The sequence below is a fragment of the Phaseolus vulgaris genome, chromosome 11 (assembly GCF_051622355.1).
Source record: "Phaseolus vulgaris cultivar YP4 chromosome 11, ASM5162235v1, whole genome shotgun sequence".
Lineage (NCBI taxonomy): Eukaryota > Viridiplantae > Streptophyta > Magnoliopsida > Fabales > Fabaceae > Phaseolus > Phaseolus vulgaris.
The window spans coordinates 45485034-45503844 of record NC_143508.1 but is presented as its reverse complement, the minus strand read 5'-3'; the positions used below and the strand labels follow the sequence as shown (position 1 = coordinate 45503844).

The 18811-nt window shown below is 35.9% G+C and overlaps 1 protein-coding gene and 1 long non-coding RNA gene across 2 annotated transcripts; one reads left to right on the top strand and one right to left on the bottom strand.

Annotated features, from left to right (window-relative positions):
- Window positions 1-1952: 1952 nt before the first annotated feature.
- On the bottom strand, window positions 1953-12501 carry LOC137821332 (uncharacterized). The gene is made up of 4 exons (XR_016517724.1): window positions 12424-12501; window positions 2350-2466; window positions 2136-2264; window positions 1953-2050 (listed from the first exon to the last, which is right to left on the bottom strand). It is a non-coding gene; the product is annotated as an uncharacterized LOC137821332 (long non-coding RNA).
- Window positions 12502-12816: 315 nt separating this feature from the next.
- Window positions 12817-15174, top strand: LOC137821318 (uncharacterized). The gene is made up of 3 exons (XM_068625842.1): window positions 12817-13746; window positions 14329-14478; window positions 14785-15174. The coding sequence occupies exons 1-3, from the start codon at window positions 12907-12909 to the stop codon at window positions 14857-14859; spliced, it is 1065 nt and encodes a 354-aa protein (XP_068481943.1). The 5' UTR covers window positions 12817-12906; the 3' UTR covers window positions 14860-15174.
- Window positions 15175-18811: the final 3637 nt, after the last annotated feature.

The following is an 18811-nucleotide window of genomic DNA, read 5'->3' as shown; positions in this document are numbered from 1 at the left end:
ATTTTTGAAACTGTACCTAGAGTCGGTGGATCGCGTATTACTGGATGAGAACAACGAACTTCCTCATCAGATGGTGGACATATGTCAAATTTGAAAGCCTATAGGCATGAATCAGATGGTGTACATGTGTTAAATTTTAAAACCTATAGGCATGAATATTGTAACAAAAGGCACAATTGTTTGTACTATAGTTATAATGAAAGCCACATACCTTAACAATGTTGTTTATGGTTATATTAAGGTAGAAAGCCATTTTAGCTTGTACGAAAATTTTTGGATTGAGCGAAAACGGGGCAGTGCTGAAGGGGTCCATTTTAGCTTGCACGAAAATAATTTGGATTGATCGAAAATAGGGCAGTGCTGAAGGGGTTCATTTTAGTTTGCACGAAATTTTTTTGGATTGAGCCAAAACGGGGCAGTGCTAAAGGGGTCCATTTTAGCTTGCGCGAAAATAATCTGGATTGAGCGAAAATAGGGCAGTGCTGAAGGGGACCATTTTAGCTTACACAATTTTTTTTGGATTGAGTGAAAATAGTCCAGTGCTGAAGGGGTCCATTTTAGCTTACACGAAATATTTTGGATTGAGCGAAAATAGGTCAGTGCTGAAGGGGCCCATTTTAGCTTGCACGAAAATTTTTGGATTGAGCGAAAACGGGGCAGTGCTGAAGGGGTCCATTTTAGCTTGCACGAAATTTTTTGGTTTAAGCGAAAATAGTCCAATGCTGAAGGAGTCCATTTTAGCTTGCACGAAAATTTTTGGATTGAGCGAAAACGAGCAGTGGTTAAGGGGTCCATTTTAGCTTGCGCAAAAATAATTTGGATTGAGCGAAAATAGGACAGTGCTAAAGGGGTCCATTTTAGCTTGCACGAAATTTTTTGGATTGAGCGAAAATAGTTCAGTGATGAAGGGGTCCATTTTAGCTTACACGAAATTTTTTTGGATTGAGCGAAAATAGGCCAGTGCTGAAGGGGGGTCCATTTGAGCTTGCACGAAAATTTTTGGATGGAATGTTGCTTAAGCATAGTATCATGAAATTTTGTCTTCCTCGCTTTGATCGTAGTTGTTTATGATTTACCCAAAGACTTGGTAAAAAGGTTGCCAAATTTTGAACTTTAACTTAATATTGTTAACTTTAAACTTATTTTAGTGTAGCAAAATGGACAAATGTAAATATTTATAACTTTTTTTTGATTGAGTCCAACGAACTAAGAACGAAGTCATACTTAACCACGAACGACCGTTAAATTAACCTTGCACAGTATGTGACACCTGCTAATGGATCCTTTGGGTTTGAATACAAATAAAATCATTTCTGGAAAAACTTGTCATCATAATTACAAATGATGGAAACTAATTTTAAGTGTAATTAGAAGGTTTGTTGCATCATATGGTACAACAATATTCGTCTTCAATTCTTAGCATTAAAAAGTTCACACATTGTTCAACTCAATGGAAGTGTATGTAATCCATTATGTTTCTACAGTTATGAATGCTCCTAGGATACACTAAAACATGTAATGAATAACTACACAATTGCAGAACATGCAGATTCACATGCAACGCACTCTCAACCACCATCATTCTGAAGTTCCACGAAAGTTGAACTCCCTCAACAAATTTTCTCGTTTTGCATTACGTGCATCAAGGACCCAATTACAAATCATTTCCTGACGGAATGCTTGAAGCTCGTCCTGAAATTAATTTTGAAAATCAATTTTCAGTGCAGAATAAAACTTATAACTTGTACTCTACTAGTGAAGGGAACAAATACATATGTTGTTGTATTCATGCATCGTCTTCCCGTCATAGTCAATCATACCATTCCACGGCTCAATATATTTCAAAACCAATACTCCACAATCATAACTACATACAAGAAAGCACATAAAAATATTTACATATGAATATGCATAAAAATAACAAAAGTTTTCATTTCAATACTAACCCGTTTGGCTGTATAGGAAATTTTTTATTGACTACTTTGATGGGGGGACTATTCACTCCACTGAACTTGTCAAGAATTTTGTACACATGGTCAACTTGCACAGCCTGCACCGTACAATACAAGAAATCAGAAATCAAATACCAAATTCATCGCTTCATTCTTTACTAAACATCATCTTTTACTCTTTACCATGGCTTTATCAATTTTGTTGCATTTTCCCCTTCTATGGCCGAGGGGGTCCAAGACATGCAATTCCCTACTATGAAAATTAAACGCGTAGACCCACCAATGATCATTGTGCACCGTTGGGATGAATACCTAAAAGTGAATAATGTAACTTAATTAAACACATAAAAAATTATGCTCCAAAATCATTATAGAAAATTATATAATACAAACTTACAAAATTGCAATATGATAGTGATTCAAATGGAATCAAATCTTTTGCAAACGAACAGTAATCCTTCGTGTCCCACTCTTTCTTTTCCAAAGTTGTTTTCATTTCTTCAATAACACGATCCTTTATGCAACAAAAAATGTAGTGTTATTAATAGAAAGTATACATATGAAAACAAAAACTTAAATTCCACAATCCACTCACAGCAAAAAAAGGGTTAAATGAAAAACGTTAGACCCTTCCATTCTTTTGAAGTTGATCAACCATGAACAACCCCGTTGCAAAGAACATCACCTAAAAACAGATTCCCACGAATTAAGTTTTCACTGGGTGTGTACAAGAAGTCTAATGCGGGTCACCACATGTTCGTACTGGGGTCACCACATACTGCAATCCTCTAAGTTGAGTGAATTTATGATCACTGGACACTGCCCTACACTCATGGACTCTCAAAACCTGATATAACACACTTTCTGCCCACATCATGCCCAACTCAACCAACACTAACATGCTCTTCACATTTACATAATAAGTTTGCGCAGGGACTGTGCATGAACTATAATGTGGTCACCACATATTCTTACTAAGGTCATCACATACAACAATGCCCTAAGTTGAGTGAATTTGTGATCATTCGACACTGCCTTACACTCATGGACTCTAAAATAAGATCTAACGCATTTTCTGCCAACATCATGCCCACCCAAACCAACACCAACATGCACTTCACATTTCCAGAATAAGTTTGCAAAGGGACTGTGCAGGAAGTCTAATGTGGTCACCACATATTCCTACTAGGGTCACCACATACAACAAACCTCTAAATTGAGTGAATTTGTGATCACTGGACACTGCCCTACACTCATGCTGGATACTGTGATTTCGGTATATAGATGAATAACAACAGCTCAATAGAAAGGATATGGTGCAAACTATGTTTCTTCATATTTATTAGGTTTATTGAATGGATATCCAACTATATATAACCAGGGCCAAAATCACAGGAAAAAAAGTATTGTTGGAAATCATTAACCGTAAAATTGGAAACAAAAAGATCTTATTGTAATATGACATTTTACCCCATAGTCATGTTTGGTTGCATTCTGCTGTCCTGCTTCACAGAAATAACATGTTTTATACATATAGATATGCAAAGTCACACATTCATATTTTTACAATCATGCTATACAAAATTAAGATCATCTCATGGTAATTTCTTAAATATAGATTACAAATTCAGATTCTCATTCCCTTTTGTCAACCACACTTTGTTTTTGAGCATTTTATAACAGTGATTGGTTAAAAAGTATTTGTTGCTTAGAACAGTCTATGTCACATCTAGGTAACAAACAATTACAATGACACTGGACTCAAGCTTCAAAGCTTAATGTAATGTTTATTTTGCATCAGGGTATTGACAGCATGGCGCTAGCTTCCACAGATTTTGGAGTTGCAATCGCTTAATGACTTGGGTTTTTCTGAAACATATGTGAGATGTTTGCAGGTATGGTATTAAATTCTACCTGAAAGTGTATGTCAAATGTTGAGTACTATAAAGAAAACCTTTGATTTGCTATGCTTTGTATTTTCTCAACCAATATATTACATGCTACAATGCTTGACAAATTTCGGAGGTTGTCAACAGCATGAAAGACCTAATACATATTTGTGCACAACACAGAGTTGGGGTAATAAGTAATTTGCGTGTAGTTTTTATGATGAGGTTACCCTATCGTGTTCTATTTTCAATTAATGTAGTTGTACGAAGCTGTTTTAATTTGGGCTTTTGGAATTATATTCTTACATTGGACATTGGCCGTGCCTGCAAAGTGTTTCAAACAATTATCCTATACTAACAACAGCCTCAAAGCTTAACAGGCAATAGATGCAGGAAATAGAGCACATGCCAAATGTTCATGGTCTTCCAACTTATACAATCACACTCAATAAGCTTATGGACTCTAAAAATCTTATCTAACGCACTTTCTGCCCACTTCATGCCCACCCCAACCACATATTCCTACTAAACCCTAAACCAACAATTACCAAACATGTTTGTTCAACGATTATACCATACAATTTATATGCTCTAACTTCGTCACTGATGGAGATCAAGCAAAAGAGGACATGGAGGTCAATCAACAAGATCAAGAAGAGGTAGAGGCACAAATGGAGGACACCCATGGAGGTCAAAGCCCACCTCAAAGGCTTACAAGAAGCATGTTCAAAGCTTTAGGAGCTAGGGGACATTTATTTTCTCTTTTTGTAATTTCTTTGGTTGAAGGTGCTTAGAGGGAAACATTAGAAACCTCTTTTGTTATAGCATCTTTTAGGCTTTAGTTAGGAGCTTTAGGAAGGGGGGTGTATTAGTAGATAGGTGTAGGAGTAGAATAGGAGGTGCCAAAGTGAAGGAAGAGGTCACACCTTCCTCATGCCTTGTAAATAGGCGCCGATTCTAGATTGTTTTAGGGGGGAAATTTGAAATTGTTTAGCTTGCATTTTCAGCACCTTAGGCTATAAATAGAGGTGCTTCCTTTGTAAATTTCAGATTTGAATTTTAGAGAAAAGAAACTATACTCAAATTTTGAGTGATCATTGGAGAGCTTTTGAGCCTTCTTCTCTAGTCTCATATTGAAGGATCCATGGTGTCCTCAAGTGGTGGCAGCACACTCATCTAGGAGCAACCATCCTTCTAGTGGCGTGATCATCCAACCATTCTTCCATCTTCATGAGCACTCTCTTCTCCTTCCTTTCTTCTTTTGTTATTTCCTTGTCTTAGCTTGTTTCCTTGTTGATTTTTGGTTCGGCAGTTTCAGCTTATTTTGTGTTGCTTCGGTTCTTTCATTATGCTTTGCTGTTCTTCATCTTTCTTCTTCATTTTCCAGCTTTTTGTTCGGTTCAATTTAATTTCCAGCATTCAAATTCAGTTTGCTTAGCTTTTGTGCCTTTTTGTTCGGTTCAATTTGACAATAATTGGATCTTCTATATGAGTTTGTGTTTTGGCACTAGTTTTGGTGAGTTCTTGTTCATAGAACCTTGATCCATTTCTATGAAAAAGTGCCTAGCTCTTAACCAACTCAAGATGATTCCTAAGAATGTCAAGAATCATTCTAATTGTGCTAGTGGAATCACATCATGTGGTATCATGAGTTTAGGTGTGTTCTTGTTTAATTGTTGAGTTGTGTAGCACTTTATTTTCAAGAGCTCTTTTAATTTCTTGCAATTTAAGTTTCTGTTTTAGGCTTATTTTGAGTTTACTTGCTGTTTTAATTCTTTTGCCTATCATATGTTTGAGTATTTTCCTTTTTGAATCATGTCAAGTTTTGTCTTAGTCATGTTATTCCATAATTGTCATTACTTCTAGTAGTACTTTTATTGTTTTTTATTGTTTCTTGCTTTATTGTCATATATTTTTCTGAATTGATATTGATTCTTTGTGCATTTTTCTTTTTAGAATTGAGTTCATACTTGTATTCTAGACCTATACAAGTTCCAATACATCATTTTCCATTATGTCTTTGCTAGTTCATAATTCTGTTTTTTATTCCTATTAGGATTCCTCTGTTTCTGAAAAAAAGTGCTTACTGTTTTTCCTTATTGCAATTGATTTACTCACTGGAAAATTCTGAAATTCTGGATTTGTGATATTCAAAGTGTTAGAAAATAGTAGAAAAAAGAATCATTCAAAAATTAAAAGTACACAAAAAATGATAAATAAAATAAAAAAAGTGTACAATTCTGCCGAAAAGAATACCGTAATCTGGCAGCGATTTTAAAAAATTTATCTCAATTAATTGGCTTACTTTTTTTAATTGATTCCAGTGCCATTATTGAGTTAACATCTTGAAGTTTCTGTGGTTTAAATTTCATAATCCAGTTCGCTCTACATCATTCCAGTTAAATCAGTGAATATCAAGCACAGTTTGCATTAAAAAAAATAAAATAAAATTTCCAGTAGCTAAATTTTTGTTTTCTTCATCTACTCTAGTGCTTTTCCTTAAGTTTTCTCTTGTGTGCCTACTTTCTCATTGAGTTCTTTATTTTCTTGATTGTCTTTCATTCTTTACTCTTTGAGTTTGTCTTACATATAGTTTTCCTTTTGCAATTACCTTTCCTTGCTTATACCTTTTCTTGTTTGTCTTTATTGTTTCATTGGTTTTGTGGTGGTTGCCTTTGAGATTGGTGTGCTTGCTTTGACATCTTTCATTTGAGGATCCTAAGGCCTAAGATCAGATTGGTGCAAGGACATTATTTCTTTGAGAGTGACCTATTTTTCTGCCTCAATTCACTTCGGCATTTTTGCTTCAAACACTCACTGTTTTTGCTAATTTTTGTTTCTTAACTTGTTTGCTGTTTTTGTGTGTTTGCTGTTTTTTATTTCCAAAATGGCTGGATTTTCAAGTGATGCATCATACAAGCAGAATTCTCCTTCCAAAGCTTCAATCCTTGGTGAATTACATGAAGCTCAAAGAACCATTAGACGCTTGGAGGAGAAATTGCAAAAGATGGAGGTGCAACAAGCTAGACCATCTCCTTCAATTCATGATGAGCATCATAGACCTTCAACAAGAGCTTCTTCCAATGATTTTGGCCGTGAAGATGAGCATAGGAGAAGGAGAACTCCACCCCAAGTCCATGGACAAAGACATCATCACCAAGGGGAAAGAACTCACTACGGCAATGGCTTCTATCATGATGCAAAGTCTAGGCTTCCTTCGGTCAAGCTTCCTTGTTTTAATGGCTCTAGTGGTCCTAATGTATATTTAGATTGGGAGGCTAAGTGTGAACAAATATTTGAAATCCATGAGATCCAAGATGAGCATAAGCTTAAGCTAGCCACCCTAGAGTTTAGTGATTATGCCATGAAATGGTGGCATGGAATTGTAAAGGGCATTATCTATCACAAGGGTCCTCCCGTGGACTCTTGGAACTCTTTAAAGGATCATATGCGCGCTAGGTTTGTGCCCCCACATTTTAGGAAAGACCTCATGTTGAGACTCCAACGGTTTCAACAAGGCACGCTAAATGTGGATGAATATTATAAGGAGCTTGAGACGCTTGTGCTTAAAATTGAATTAGAAGAAAGTGAGGAAGCTATGATTGCTAGGTTTGTGAGTGGTCTTAGGAAGGATATTCAAGACATTGTTGAGTTACAAGAGTATTCATCATTGGGCTCTTTAGTTCATCTTGCAATGAAGGTGGAAGCCCAACTTGCTAAGAAAAACTCTTTCAAAAATGCTTCCAATGATGGATACTACTCCAAGTCTTGGAGAAACAAAAATTCCTTTTCTAAACATCCTTCCAAAGATTCTTCTTTCAAACCCAAGGAAACTAAGCCATCTACTTCTAGACCTAAGTCTCCCACTAGAACATCCAATACTAAATGCTTTAAATGTATGGGTTATGGTCATATAGCTGCAAATTGTCCTTCCAAACGAAGTATGTACATGCATGAGGGCATTGTAGTTAGTGAGCATGATTCGGATTCTCCTAAGCATTCATTGCATTCTCATGCATCTAGTGAGGAAGAGAGCGAATGTCCACTTGAAGGGGACTTGTTAGTTGTGAGAAGACTTCTTGGACAAGTTTCACAACCTTTTGATGAAAGTCAAAGGGAAAATATTTTCCATACAAGATGTCTTATTCAAAACAACATTTGTTCCTTGATAATGGATGGGGGTAATTATGCAAATGTGGCTATTACAAGAGTAGTAGATAAGCTTGGATTGCCTACTATCTCTCATACAAAGCCCTACAAATTACAATGGCTTAGTGAAGTAGGAGAAATAATTGTCAATAAACAAGTCCTCATCCATTTCTCCATTGGAAAATACAAAGATGAGGTATTATGTGATGTTGTGCCCATGGAAGCCACTTATGTTCTTTTGGGAAGGCCTTGACAATTTGATAGAAAAGTTTTACATGATGGCTTTACCAACAAACTATCTTTTGAATTCCATGGTCTCAAGGTTACTTTAAAATCTCTCTCTCCAAGAGAAGTCCATGAGGACCAAGTTATCATGAAGAAAAAGAGGGAGAGTGAAAAAGATAAAAAAGATAAAAAAAGATAAGAGTTCTAAGCCTACACTCCTTGTGTCTAGGCGTGACATTGAAAGGGAAATAGTGGCTCATCATCCTCTTTTCTTAGCCATCCCTAGAACTCTTAGAGTAGAATCACTTGTTGATAGTCCTCATTGCGTGGAAAATTTGGTAGAAGAGTTCCAAGATGTGTTTCAAGATCCTCCAAATGGACTTCCACCTTTGAGAGGGATTGAGCACCAAATTGATTTGATACCGGGCTCTTCTTTACCAAACCGTCCAGCATATACGACCAATCCAAGTGAAACCAAGGAAATTCGCCAACAAGTTGAGGCTTTGATTGAGAAAGGGTGGGTGCAAGATAGCATGAGTCCTTGTGCTATGCCTATCATCTTAGTGCCAAAAAAGGATGGCACATGGCGAATGTGTTCGGATTGTAGGGCCATCAATAACATTACCATTAAGTATAGGCATCCCATCCCTGGACTAGATGATTTGTTGGATGAATTACATGGTTCAAAAATCTTTTCAAAGATTGATCTTAAAAGCGGCTACAATCAAATCCGTATCAAACCGGGTGATGAATGGAAGACGGCTTTTAAGACCAACTTTGGTTTATATGAGTGGTTAGTTATGCCTTTTGGTCTAACTAATGCACCAAGTACTTTCATGCGCCTCATGCATCATGTTCTTAGACCTTTCATTGGTAAGTTTGTTGTTGTTTACTTTGATGACATTCTCATTTATAGCTTATCTTTGAATGACCATAGATTGCATGTTAGGCAAGTTTTAGAAACCCTTAGGAAGGAACATTTGTATGCTAACCTTGCTAAATGTATGTTTGCTCTTGATCATATAGAATTCCTAGGGTTTGTTGTGAGTTGTAAAGGGGTCCATGTGGACAAAACAAAGGTGGTGGCCATTCAAAATTGGCCTACACCGAAATCTTTAAATGAGGTCCGAAGTTTTCATGGACTTGCTTCTTTCTATAGAAGATTTGTCCCAAACTTTGGTACCATTGCCGCACCACTCAATGACATAGTGAAAAAGGATGTGGTCTTTCATTGGGGAGAAGCACAACAAAATGCTTTTGACACTTTGAAAGAAAAATTGACTAATGCTCCCATCTTGGCCCTTCCTAATTTCACTAAGACATTTGAGATTGAGTGTGATGCTTCAAGCATAGGTATTGGGGCTGTTCTCCTTCAAGAGGGCCACCCCATAGCCTATTTTAGTGAGAAATTGAAGGGAAGTCATCTCAATTATTCCACCTATGATAAGGAATTATATGCACTTGTTAGGGCTTTGTTTACTTGGCAACACTATCTTTTTCCCAAAGAGTTTGTGATACATAGTGATCATGAATCTCTTAAATATTTGAAAAGCCAAAACAAACTTAACAAGAGGCATGCTAAGTGGGTGGAATTCATTGAGCAATTTCCTTATGTGATCAAACACAAGCAAGGCAAAGAAAATATTGTGGCGGATGCTCTTTCTAGAAGATACACTTTGCTAAATCTTTTAACCTCTCAATATCTTGGTTTTGATCACATTAAGGAACTTTATCATGATGACCTTGATTTTTCTCTCATCTATCAAGAGTGTCTTAAGGGAGGACACAAAGACTTTTTTATTCAAGATGGCTTTCTTTTTAAAGGAAAACGTCTTTGTGTTCCTCAATGCTCTATTAGATTATCTTTTGTTAGAGAAGCTCATGAGGGGGGTTTAATGGGACATTTTGGGGTTGCTAAAACTTTGGATGTGTTGCATGAACATTTCTTTTGGCCTCATATGCATAAACATGTTCATAGTTTGTGTGATAAATGCATAGCTTGCCGCAAAGCTAAGTCTAAAATGCATCCCCATGGTCTATATACTCCTCTTCCTATCCCTTCAATGCCTTGGGTAGATATATCTATGGATTTCATCTTAGGCTTACCCAAGACATCAAAGGGAAAGGACTCCATTTTTGTGGTAGTGGATCGTTTTTCAAAGATGGCTCACTTTATTCCTTGCCACAAAGTGGATGATGCATGCCACATTGCAAACCTCTTCTTCCAAGAAGTGGTTCGCCTACATGGGATTCCTAGGTCTATAGTGTCCGATAGAGATCCCAAGTTCTTGAGTCACTTTTGGAAGACCTTGTGGGGCAAGCTTGGGACTAAGCTTTTATTTTCTACCACTTGCCACCCACAAACTGATGGTCAAACCGAGGTGGTGAATAGAACTTTGGGACAACTATTGAGATGTTTTATTTCGGGGAATCCTAGAGTGTGGGAGAATTTACTACCCCATGTTGAGTTTGCATATAATCGTGTAGTAAATTCTACCACCTCACATTCTCCTTTTGAGGTGGTCTATGGGTTTAATCCCCTAACACCTCTTTATCTTCTTCCTATTCCCCTTCTTGAAGATGTCTTGTGCAAAGATGGGGATGAAAAGGCTAAACTTTGCATAAAGACATCAAGAAGAGAATTGAGAAGAAGGTTGGCAAGTATGCTGAACTTGCCAATAAGAGGAGAAAAGCATTGTTGTTTGATGAGGGCGATTGGGTTTGGCTTCACTTGAGGAAGGATCGCTTTCCTACTCAAAGGAAGTCCAAACTAATGCCTCGAGGGGATGGACCTTTCCAAATCCTCAAGAGGATTAATGACAATGCTTATGAGTTAGATATGCCTGATACATTCTTAGGTAGTCATACTTTTAATGTCAGCGATCTAACTCCTTTTTCTGTAGGTCTCCAGAATTCGTGGTCGAATTCTCTCCAACTCGGGGAGTATGATGGAGATCAAGCTCAAGAGGACATGGAGGCCAATCAACAAGATCAAGAAGAGGTAGAGGCACAAATGGAGGACGCCCATGGAGGTCAAAGCCCACCTCAAAGGCTTACAAGAAGCATGTTCAAAGCTTTAGGAGCTAGGGGACATTTATTTTCTCTTTTTGTAATTTCTTTGGTTGAAGGTGCTTAGAGGGAAACATTAGAAACCTCTTTTGTTATAGCATCTTTTAGGCTTTAGTTAGGAGCTTTAGGAAGGGGGGTGTATTAGTAGATAGGTGTAGGAGTAGAATAGGAGGTGCCAAAGTGAAGGAAGAGGTCACACCTTCCTCATGCCTTGTAAATAGGCGCCGGTTCTAGATTGTTTTAGGGGGGAAATTTGAAATTGTTTAGCTTGCATTTTCAGCACCTTAGGCTATAAATAGAGGTGCTTCCTTTGTAAATTTCAGATTTGAATTTTAGAGAAAAGAAACTATACTCAAATTTTGAGTGATCATTGGAGAGCTTTTGAGCCTTCTTCTCTAGTCTCATCTTGAAGGATCCATGGTGCCCTCAAGTGGTGGCAGCACACTCATCTAGGAGCAACCATCCTTCTAGTGGCGTGATCATCCAACCATTCTTCCATCTTCATGAGCACTCTCTTCTCCTTCCTTTCTTCTTTTGTTATTTCCTTGTATTAGCTTGTTTCCTTGTTGATTTTTGGTTCGACAGTTTCAGCTTATTTTGTGTTGCTTCGGTTCTTTCATTATGCTTTGCTGTTCTTCATCTTTCTTCTTCATTTTCCAGCTTTTTGTTCGGTTCAATTTAATTTCCAGCATTCAAATTCAGTTTGCTTAGCTTTTGTGCCTTTTTGTTCGGTTCAATTTGACAATAATTGGATCTTCTATATGAGTTTGTGTTTTGGCACTAGTTTTGGTGAGTTCTTGTTCATAGAACCTTGATCCATTTTTATGATAAAGTGCTTATCTCTTAACCAACTCAAGATGATTCCTAAGAATGTCAAGAATCATTCTAATTGTGCTAGTGGAATCACATCAATCACTGTGAAAAAAATTATCAATTTTATATCAATGTGTCTAATAATAACAACAATACCAACAGTTCAACATTCAAGGAAGAAAAGCTTCAAACTTCCTTCAACACGAAACTCAAACTAAAATTGAATCAAAATAGGCTCTACAACAACATCAAAATCACACAACATCATCAAAATCACACAACAACAATGTTTCACTTCATAATCCATTGAATAAAAAATATATTACCTTTATCACCTAACCACCGTGAAAAGAGATGGAGGGCGTCAACCGAGCAAACACTAGCCGACGACGACGATGAAGAACAAGACCATGGAACCACGACACAGGAAACCAATACAACAACAAACTGCAAGAGGGAACGGTGCACTGGAGAACCACGAGACCTTTGCGAAGAAGAAATTCAAAGAGGGAACGGTGCACTGGTGAACCACGAGACCAAATGAAGAAGAAATTGAAAGAGGGAGAGTTCAGCCACCAAAAGAAAAAGAAATTGAAAGAGGGAGAGTTTCGTAACCCTAATGAAAATTTAAACCAAATATTAAACCTTTTCAAAAAAAATTGTGGGTCCCGCAACAACAATAATTTAATATTTGTTTTCTTCCACCTGGACACACTGGAGCTTGTAGCAATGAGATAAGCGATTGTTCAACCAACATTTTTCTTTCAAAAATTCTGAATCCGCAAATAGTTCCAAACCAAAAGAACACGATGAATCCTTATTACGACGTAGAGAGGCTAAGAGACGAAGTGATCTACCTCCACTCTCTCTGGCACCAAGGTCCTCCACAAACCACCACCACCGCCACCACCACCACCACTCACCTTCCCCAACCCCAACACACGTGCCACGTTCTCCGTCGTCACTATCTTGCACCTGGCCGCACCATATCATCCCTCCGGGTCCCATCCACCTCCTTCAAGAAGAAGAAGAAGAAGAAGCAAAAGCGTCGTGATAGGGAGAACTCCGCACGACCCGACCTGGAATGGCCGTGTCCTGTTCAACACGACCCGGTTCCATCCGTCGGTTGGGCCAAGCAAAAGATCGATCCTGCCCCTCCCTCTGCTGTGTCTCGGCAAGAAAAGGAGAGGCTTGCGGCAGTGCAAATGCAGAAGAAAGCGTGCAAAGCTCTGAAGGAGTTTCTTTCTAACCGTGGTGATGGTGATGATGGTGATGGTGATGGTGACGGTGATGATGATGGTGATGACGATGACGATGGGGAATGGGAAGAGATTCAGGAGTTCTTTGTGGGATTGTTCTTGGAGGACGATGAACTCAGAGGCTACTACCAGAGGTGTTTCGAAAGTGGAGAGTTTTGCTGCTTGGTGTGTGGGGCAATTGGGAAGAAGAATCAAGGGAAGAGGTTTAAGGAATGTCTTGCGCTTCTTCAGCATTCCATGTCGATTTTGAGGACGTTGAAGAGAAGGGTGCACAGGGGCTTTGGTATGGCCCTGTGTAAGGTTTTGGGTTGGGATGCTGATCGGCTTCCTACAATTGTGATGAAAGGGAAGCCTCTTGGGCTGGAGATGATGACGCCTGCTGAGGCAGAGGTAATAGTTTGGTCAAGATTTTGTTTAGGGCAAAACATAGAAGCAGTTTTGAAGGTGTTTTCTTCATTGATGTTGTGTTCTCCCAAGACCTATCAGTGTTTTAGTCAAGATTTTGTAGTGAATTTGGGGTGTTTTATTTAGGACTAAACGTATAGAGTTTTAATCAAGATTTGAGATGAATTTGGGGTGTTTTTGATGATGTTCTATGAATAGAGTTTTTGTGAAGTTTGAGGTGAATTTGGAGTGTTTTTTTTGACAAAGCTTAGATGTACTTATTAAGGTGTTTTACTGTTGATTTGATAACTTATGTTGAGATTTAATGCAGACCTTTGTTATAAGGATAACTAAAGTGAAACAATTATATGATTTTGTTGAATTAGGATCCCTTTTTGTTTGTTTTGTCCTAATGAGAGAGAGCAACAAAACAATTATATCATGACATGGCATTATTTGTGGGTTTAATTAATTTTCCTTTTTGTATCTTCTCTGTTAACTTCACACTGTCATGTTATTTACCAACATGAGAGAATTCTCAAATTCATGACTTTTTAATTGGGTTGGTGTGGAGTTGCAACATTGCAGGGTGAGCCTAATTTGAATAATGCTGTTAATGATGGTGATGGAAAAGATGGTTCACAGGGCTACGAATCAGATGATAAAGCTGTGACTTTGGAGCATGGTGATGTTCGAGTTGAGGAGCCAACACAAGGGGTTGATCAGAGTACTGATAATGTTAGTTAATTTTAAGTATGAGCTTTTGTCTTTTCAAGGGAAAAAAGAAAAGGGATCAACACATTGTTTGTAAACTCTCTTTTGACTGTTCTGTTTTATGTGCAATGTTCTTCCAAGGAAAAGGGATCAGGATGAACATAAATTGGATAGTGGAGTGCATGCTGTCATTTGAGTATGCATGTTAAGAATTTAAATCTGCATCATATGAGAGTTCATGAAAAAACTACTGTCTACCATCAAGTCTACAAATTGTCAATAAACTAGTGAATAGAAATGGTTGAAGCTCGAAAGTGTTACATGATGCAGGTGGAACCTAAGGATAAAGTTGAAGATAATGGAAAGGATGGTGTCAGTAAATCAAGTGATAAAGCTGTATCCTAGAGGCTCTGTGATGAACAAGTTGAGGCTCATGTGCAAGGAGTTTGATCAGACTGTTTGTGAATAGTGAGGTTAAGGGTGTATAATCGGTTTTTACCTTTTGAGGAAACAAAAATGACAATTGAAAAGGTTTATCTCGGCAAGAAGACCAAATCAATTGTAATATAGTTGATAAAAGGTTTGTCGTATATATATGGACCAGAGATAATCAAGGTAGAAATATCGTTTAAAGTGAAGTAAGAATATGATGATTTTTTTGGTCCATGTAAGATATATAATAGATATAAGAAATATAAATCTCTTTTGTCTTTAGTTAAAGATGGTTTGTTCTTTTAAGTTTATTTTTTTTTATGGCAAAACCAAGTTAATATCTTATGGTTCTCTAGAACATCAAACTATCATAATCAATTTCTTGACTTACAATTAGTCCATTTTTACATTAAGATAGAACAATTCAAGTCAAATACTCAATTCCGTTCTAGACATTGACATACATTGTTGATTTGAAAAAGTTTTGAAAAGGAATGTGTTTCCCAACATCATTCAAATTCTAAATGCATGAATGGTGATTTCTCACATATCAAGTATTAAACATTCAATCAAATCATATGAATTGAATTCAAACAAGCGTTCATAAATAACAACTTAAGACATATTACATTTTTCTCAAATCTCAACAAGATAAATTTAGCTACTCATGATAAAACTTACACAAAAACTCATGTATGAGCAACTTGCAACAAAGTACATGGAGTCTTGAGTGTTGCTTGCCAACTCAGGTTATTCTCTTCTGCCTTGAATCCACCTACATTTGAACATGTTAATTATGAACTAGGACTTTTCTCTTTATATATTTTAGTAAGGAATTCCTTCATAGTTTTCATTCGCTCAAAGTCAATCTGTTAGTGAATTGGTTTTCTTCACCTTAAAGAAACCTATTTGGCTCAAAGACCATGCTAGACTTAGTGAAATCTTAGGTTTCTTAACCTTGAAGTATTCTTCTTGGCTTTCCTTCAAGCCTGACTCAAACGAAATCATCTTTCTTAAGCATTAATAATTTTTTTGGCTTTTGAATCCATTCCAAGTGAAACTCAAGTGATTTGAACCTTTTCTACTTTTGAAGAAACCTTTTTCGCTTTGGATTAGATCTAAGCTATGACTAAGAAAGTTTAGACTTTCTTGTACTTGAATGACTCTCGCTTGGACTATCTAATAGAAAATTTAAAAGATTCTCTAGCAAGCATATTTTGTTCACTCCAAACACAATGCTATGTCCAGTTGTCCCTTAAGCAACTGCATAAGAGGTTATATTAATCAAATCACTTCACTAGAACAAGTTAACAAACCTCTATAGGTTACACGTTTTTAATCTCCCCTTAAGATTAAGAACTCTAAAAAAATAAAAAACAATCTCTAAGAGAACACATACAAAGCTCACAAGAATATAACTTCATAAAGTGAAAAATTACAAGGTTTAACACTCGACCCAAAACACATTAGATACTCAAAAGCTTGATAACATTTTAGCACTTGTATTTGCAACAAGCTTTCTTGTATTGCTTGTATTACTTGTCTTTCCTTGTATTTTTATCTTCAACTTCAGCCTTTCATATAGCTTCTTGAATATGACCTTTAAGGATCGAAAAAGGTAAGCTTGGATTTTTCATATTTCTAATAACATATCTTCATTTTTTATGATAGATATTTATAATAAAGATTTTGAATTTCAATCTTTCAAAGCATTCTTGGTTTGAATCTATTTAAGAAAACAATTCAAAAAACATTCATAATATATAACTGTTGAAACAATCATAACAATTACAATAAAATCAATAAATATTTTGTTTCCACACAACTTAAATAATTATAATAGAATAATATAAAATTATTTTGTTTTCATATATGTAAAACAATTATAATATAAAAATAAAATTATTTTTTTTATATAATGATATCTAGATTAATTATAAAAGAATCAAATAAAATTATTTTATTTTCATGTAATGATAACAAAATTACACACAGACACACACCTTTATTGTCTTGTGATTTAGCAATGAATTTTGAGGTTTTGTTTCAATACAATTTTGTTCTTAAATTCTCTATAAGAGTTTGTGTTAGAAGGTCTAATCTTTTTAAGTTTTGGTTTTTGTTGAGGAATTTTTTTTGAACACTTGTCGAGAATTCAGTTCTTTTCTTTAATTGGAGTTCTTGGTTAGTTCACTTAGTTCTAATCAATCTCTTATTCATTTAGTTCAAGAGTTAAAAGATAATCATTTCACGAGTAGACCACTTGGAGACGAGTGAGATACTGAATATGAAAGCAAAGACAATGATTTGAACTAGGAGAGAAAACTTAAACCTTGAACCCGTCGAAAGACACAATCTTCCTTAGTAGTCAGCCCTAATGTTGCGTTTATCATTAAAAGCCTCAACCTTCCTACCTTAGCCAGAAGTGGCTAATTGGAAAACAATATCCATTAAGGTACGATTGACTTGGTAAAGAATACTTAAGAGAGTAGCCAAGAGTGGCTAGGTGCCTAAAGAATAATTGGTTAAGCTAGAAGTGACTTGGTAAAGAATACTCGTTGAGTGAGGAGTGACTTGGGAAGGAATACTTCTTGACGGGGTCATCATGAATGGTTGCAATCCAAAAGAATACTCGTTGAGTCAAGAGTGGCTTGGAAAAGAATACTTAATATAAATTATTGTGTGCATTTCTTTCTTTCTTATTCTCTTTACATTATATGTTATTATCGTCCACACTTACAAAGAAAGGATAATTTATTATGAATACATTTATTTTAAAATTACCTTTATTTGAGGGTTTTTTACTAAGGTTTTATACTTCATCTTTTATAGATGCAAGAAATGTTGTTTAATGATTTGATAAAACAAACTTTAAAATAAGTCAAGTGATTTAGTTAAGTTGGTGAGTTTCGTTTGATAAGATCTATCATACAAAAGAGTAGCAATCTAATTACTTGATGAACTAAACCATTGTTTGAGTATTTTCAATAAGACGATATTTGCAAATTTTTTTTGATTAAAAACACAATTCAACCATCTCTTCTTGTGTTTTTTTCTCTATTTTCACAATAACATACCAATTTCTAATTAGGTCTCTAAAACAAATTTGGGTCCTCTATAGTTAGTGTCAAACCTTCTACCTTTGGGAATTAATGTATATTTTCCCTTATCTACTTCAACTTTTATGAAATGACATTTCTATTCCATATGATGACTTTTCATACAATACAAACAACTTACTTAAGATGTGTTTGATGGTTTTCTAAATTTTTTGAAATCTTTATTTTCTCTAGTTGGAAATAAAGCCATGACCAAATTGTTGCAAGATTCACAGTCAGAAAATTTCTCTTTCAAACACGTTTCACAATTAAGGGAGGATTTACAAATCATTTTTAAACCTTCTAAATCAGTTTTAAAATATGTATTCTCCTTTTCTAATTGTTTGACTCTATTTTACATCCATCTATTCTCTCCATTAATTTTATTGTTTGAAAAAGACAGTCTCTTGACTTCTTCATGCATTTCATTGAAAGCATCAAGAAGTTGATCTCTACTTATATTTTCATAAAGGTTAGAACCACTTACACTATTTTCCTTAGAAATTCGACCAGACGGCAAACATAAGTTTGCTTCTTCAATTCTTTTCCATTACTACTAGATTCACTTAAAGAAAATTCATTATCTTCAAATGCAATTTATGCCTTTTTCTTAAAACCCTTTATACTTCTTTCTTCTTCTTCTTTTTTCCAAATGCCTATATCAACTAATTTAAAGAATATTTGCATTTTTATCTTCCAAAGGGGATAGTTTTCACCACACAAAAAAGTGAAGGTTTATTGGTAGCAACACCTTATGTAAATGTTTGATTTTTCAAGAGGGATAGGTTTCACAAAACAATTAAGAAGATAAGAAAAGAAAGATTGCA